We start from the raw sequence: 5683 nt of genomic DNA, 5'->3' as shown, positions 1-5683 counted from the left end.
CCCTTGACCCACGTGAAAATGAAAAATTTTTTTTCCCCATTCCTGTCACCTCCGAGGGTTTCATTGGCATCAGGGGGTCAATAAATACAGAATCAACGTTCACTATTTTTTATTTAAACACCGCCTGCAAACGGGGAGATGAGGGTGGCTAAAATATATTCTGCAACCCTGTCTCCTCGTTGGCTACAAATTTCAACCCTCCGCATACATGCCTTCCCCTTCACCCGCTCGTAAAATCACGCGTTCTCGGTAGCATCGAGGAGGACTTCTCAGGACCGAAAAGAACTGAGGATTCGAATGGTCTCTAGAAAAGTACGTCGCAGAAGTGATTAGGACTTACCAGGTCCATCTAGGTCTGGAGAGATCTTGAAAGACCTGTGTACGTCCAATCAGAACCAAATCCTCGACTCGGGTTCTCAATATTTGGAACACGCTTTTTTTCAGAATAAAAAACGACCTCATCTTTCTACAAAATAATAGATTCTACATAGAAGTGGGCGAATGAAAAAAGTTTTGCATGAATGGGTAATAAACGGTGCGTGAAAACTTGCTTACGCTTCTTGCCAATCATCGGGGATACATCGATACCTTTCCCAGCTTGATTAAATCCTGTTTGATCGGAAAATACCTCTGCCCACATATTCGATTAAACGGATTTTTTTACTTTGTAAAGCGAGTGGAATTTCCGAAATTGGAGCAGTGGAAGTACTGAGTTCCTGAAACTGGAGTTGTTCCCCCATGCAAAACCAAAAATTTGACCCTTTGAAAATCTGAAAAAAAAAAAATTTCAGTTTTCACTTTTTCCACATACTTTTGAGAGTTCTGAATAGCCCGTCGCTTAAATAGTTGGAATCAAGGTTCACCCGGCTAAAAATTTCGATTTTGGCGAAAGTCGACTTTCCCCCTGGAAAAATCTAACACTTGGCCAACACTTTGGCTCTCGTGACCCTTGTGACCCTTTGACCGACTTTCCCCTTGAAAAAATCCAAGATCTGACCCATTGGCTCCGGGTGAAAATGTTTTTTTTTTTCATTTTTCACTTCTTCCACATATTTTTGAGTGTCCTGAACAGCCCGTCGCTTAAATAATTGGAATCAACGTTCCTCGGCTAAAAATTTCGATTTTGGCGAAAGTCGACTTTCCCCCGGGGAAAACGGAAAATCTGACCCTTTGAGAATCTGAAAAAAAAAACTTTTTCAGTTTTCACTTTTTCCACATACTTTTGACAGTTCTGAATAGCCCGTCGCTTAAATAATTGCAATCAACGTTCCTCGGCTAAAAATTTCGATTTTGGCGAAAGTCGACTTTCCCCCGGGGAAAACGGAAAATCTGACCCTTTGAGAATCTGAAAAAAAAAACTTTTTCAGTTGTCCCTTTTTCCACATACTTTTGACAGTTCTGAATAGCCCGTCGCTTAAATAATTGCAATCAACGTTCCTCGGCTAAAAATTTCGATTTTGGCGAAAGTCGACTTTCCCCCGGGGAAAACGGAAAATCTGACCCTTTGAGAATCTGAAAAAAAAAACTTTTTCAGTTGTCCCTTTTTCCACATACTTTTGACAGTTCTGAATAGCCCGTCGCTTAAATAATTGCAATCAACGTTCCTCGGCTAAAAATTTCGATTTTGGCGAAAGTCGACTTTCCCCCGGGGAAAACGGAAAATCTGACCCTTTGAGAATCTGAAAAAAAAAACTTTTTCAGTTGTCCCTTTTTCCACATACTTTTGACAGTTCTGAATAGCCCGTCGCTTAAATAATTGCAATCAACGTTCCTCGGCTAAAAATTTCGATTTTGGCGAAAGTCGACTTTCCCCCGGGGAAAACGGAAAATCTGACCCTTTGAGAATCTGAAAAAAAAAACTTTTTCAGTTGTCCCTTTTTCCACATACTTTTGACAGTTCTGAATAGCCCGTCGCTTAAATAATTGGAATCAACGTTCACCCGGCTAAAAAGTTCGATTTTGGCGAAAGTCGAATTTCCCCCTGGCAAAACCGAAAATCTGACCCTTTGAAAATCGGAAAAAAAAAACTTTTTCAGTTGTCACTTTTTCCACATACTTTTGAGAGTTCTGAATAGCCTGTCGCTTAAATAGTTGGAATCAAGGTTCACCCGGCTAAAAAATTCGATTTTGGCGAAAGTCGACTTTCCCCCTGGCAAAACCGAAAATCTGACCTTTTGAAAATCTGAAAAAAAAAACTTTTTCAGTTGTCACTTTTTCCACATACTTTTGAGAGTTCTGAATAGCCCGTCGCTTAAATAGTTGGAATCAACGTTCACCCGGCTAAAAAATTCGATTTTGGCGAAAGTCGACTTTCCCCCTGGCAAAACCGAAAATCTGACCTTTTGAAAATCTGAAAAAAAAAAACTTTTTCAGTTGTCACTTTTTCCACATACTTTTGAGAGTTCTGAATAGCCCGTCGCTTAAATAATTGGAATCAACGTTCACCCGGCTAAAAAGTTCGATTTTGGCGAAAGTCGACTTTCCCCCTGGAAAAATCGGAAAATCTGACCCTTTGGCTCAGATGACTCAGATGGCTCTTGGGTGAAAAAAAAAATTTTTATTTAGGCAATTGTCGCGCCTCCGGGGGTTTCATTGGCATCAGCATCCTTAGAAAATACAGAATCAACCTTCACTTGGCGAAAAAATTCAATCTTGGCGAAAGTCGACTTTCACCCTGCTGACCCTTGATCCACGTGAAAATGAAAAATTTTTTTTCGTCTTTTCTGTCACCTCCGAGGGTTTCATTGGCATCAGGGAACCGATAAATACAGAATCAAAGTTCACTATTTTTATTTAAACACCGCCTGCAAACGGGGAGATGAGGGTGGCTAAAATATATTCTGCAACTGTCTCCTGGTTGGCTACAAATTTCAACCCTCCGCATACATCCCTTCCCCTCCGCCGTGAAATCCCTCGTGAAATCCCGCGTACTCGGTAGCATAGAGGAGGACTTCTCAGGACCGAAAAGAACTGCGGATTCAAAAGGTCTCCGGAAAAGTGCGTCGCAGAACTGATTAGGACTTACCAGGTTAATCTAGGTCTGGAGAGATCTTGAAAGACCTGTGTACGTCCAATCAGAACCAAATCCTCGACTCGGGTCACTGTTACAATCCCACTACTAGCCGAAGCGTGCGATGCTGCCCGATCAAAATTCGACTGTTACCACTGCAGTCACAAGTCCTCCATTATTTATGAACATTCTCTTTAATTATGGTTTTTGAGACCGGAAAACTACGCCATAACACTTCTAATTTGATGAGAAAAAAGTAATTTGTAACATGAATGATTTATTTAGTTAATTTTATTTTTCTTTTCAACTCAGTTATTCACTCGATACTTTAATGTCCAAGGCGGGCACTTAACCTTCGGTGAAATGGGGAAGTTCAGGATTTAGATGACCCAAGCATCAAGCCCGAAACTCCGTGGTTCTTTGTTTCTCCCGTTATTTCCACTTGCCTAAAAGTAATATCTACAAAACTTCGCGTTAATGTCTTTCTTCCCCGCATTTATTTTATCCTTCTGTTGTCTCCAGATGGAGGTGTTGTTGGTGGATCGCGTGCAGGACCAGTGGTAACACCTCACACACTGGAGCTAACGCCGAGAGGTAGAGTGACGCTACAGCTGGCACCACCGGAAACAGCCCGAGCATATTTACCACCCGAATACAGGCCTGGTCGCATGTACTCGGATACAGACTCAGAGAAGGTATTTAACAAAATACAAAGCACGATATTTTATTACAGAGATAAAAAAGAGACTCAACAAAAATAGAACGTGGCAGTAAAAAATCGTTGCTTCCTGTTGGAACAGCCGCCATTTTCCAGCTCGTTTAGCGAACGAACTTGCCCAAGTCGAGACGATAAATCCCAAAGAGATGTCGATTTTGTAATAAACCATATGCGTTAACGCTGAATTATTCTCCATACGAAGATAGAAGTTCTATGTCCGCGATCCCTTATCAACAGTTTTAATCCTCTGGGGATTGGACTTTTGATACTTCATACCGTTTGACAATATTAATTCAGCAAATCCTCCGTGGAAATGAAGGTTTTTCAATTTCTTTGTCGTAATTTAAAACTCTTTAGAAAAATATCACCCGCGTCCAGCCTGAGAAGCCAAGTTTTTTCGACTTGTTGGAAAAACGGCTATTTTCCAGCTCGTTTGGCGAACGAACTTGCCCAAGTCGAGACAATAAATCCTAAAGAATAAGAATAAAGAATTATTCTACATACGAAGATAGAAGTACCGATGTCCGCGATCTCTTATAGACCCTCGATTTTTTTTTTGTTTAACAATGTTTTTATTTGATGTCCAACAATATTTACATACGGTATTTACATATAAGGAAAAGCACTCTTGAAAAAAAATTATAATGAGAAATATTTTTGCTTGGTATATAAACTTTGGTCAAGTAATATTGACTCTCGAGCTTATTAAGTATTTTGTTGGACGTATTATGTGTGTATAACCGTGTATCATTTTATACTTTTAATTTTTCGAATTATTTTCATTTTTTTGGGTTTGTGTGTTTAAAAAAAGCAAAGAGTTGCTTTACATAGACATGGAAAAAAAGCCCTTCAGTAATCGGTAGGAGTTATTATTTTTCATATTAACTTATATTATTAGTGATTTTTATTGTTATTTAGAAATCATTTTAATATTAATTATGCTTCTATATAATTCTGTAAGTTAAAACAATATTATATAATACTGAATTATAATTTTTTTATTAACCCTCGATCACTCGCGGTGGGTCGCCAGCCTTCATCCATCGCATGGATAGCGCAGCGCCGCTGGGTTAAACCGAGCGCGCTGTTGCCACGTTGACGCTTACCGCTATGTGCGCATTTCAAGTGTGACAGTAAATGTAGCAACACTGCCGCTCGAGCGGTCGACTGAAACTCACGTGCAATGGGCGGCGCGACGTCGCTTTTCTGTCCGTTCGACGTTTCTTTTTTTTTAGCTAAACAAATTTTTCGAGAATAAAATGGCCAACGCTAATACTTAATAAGAGGATTGAACTAGAAACTCGAATTTTTTCAGCATTGTTAAGCGTCGAAAAACACGCTAAAGGAGATTTCACAATAAACGCAACGCAGGCTTGACGCATCGCTTGTAATTATTGAAATAATCGAAAAACCGTTGAATGATTGGGTCAGCCAATTGCACGCGTCGCACTAATCCTTTGTTACACTTCATTGTGGAATCCTCTTAAAATATGTTTTTAAAACAAAAACGGGCGGTACCGTGCTCATTGAGCGAGTGATCGAGGGCTAACGATGCAGCTTTAATCCTCTGGGGACCGGACTTTGATGCTCCATACCCTTTAACAATATTGATTCAGCAAATCCTCCGTGGAAACGAAGGTTTTTCAATTTCTTTGTCGTAATTAAAAACTTTAGTAAAACATCACCCGCGTCCAGCCTGGGAAACACTGTTTTTCCGACCTGAATTTACTCTAGAAATACACAAATAAATGTGTACGTCCACGTGAAAAGGGCCCACTTTGTCGCATCTAGTTTCCGAGATATTACCGTTTTTCTCTCCACATCTCCCATTTAAATCAATGTTAAATTGCTTTTTTGATCGTCTATACTGACGTCATTTTTCATTCTATCGGGTTGATTTTGGGCTCAAAATGTGAGAAATCTGATCAAGATTATCGGAACATACATAACTCCAA

At 39.9% G+C, this 5683-nt stretch overlaps 1 protein-coding gene across 1 annotated transcript in view; it reads left to right on the top strand.

Moving 5' to 3' along the window:
- The window catches only part of LOC107035878, a 93058-nt gene that overhangs the window by 63715 nt on the left and 23660 nt on the right, over positions 1 to 5683 (top strand). The window contains exon 3 of the mRNA XM_015253505.1: positions 3533 to 3705. Within this exon, the coding sequence (XP_015108991.1) occupies positions 3533 to 3705 (173 nt within the window). The remainder of the gene's footprint in view (positions 1 to 3532; positions 3706 to 5683) is intronic.

The sequence above is a fragment of the Diachasma alloeum genome, unplaced genomic scaffold (assembly GCF_001412515.2).
Source record: "Diachasma alloeum isolate Michigan unplaced genomic scaffold, Dall2.0 Dall_scaffold_00201, whole genome shotgun sequence".
Classification (NCBI taxonomy): domain Eukaryota; kingdom Metazoa; phylum Arthropoda; class Insecta; order Hymenoptera; family Braconidae; genus Diachasma; species Diachasma alloeum.
The sequence above is the reverse complement of the archived record's forward strand: the minus strand, read 5'-3'. Positions and strand labels throughout refer to the sequence as shown.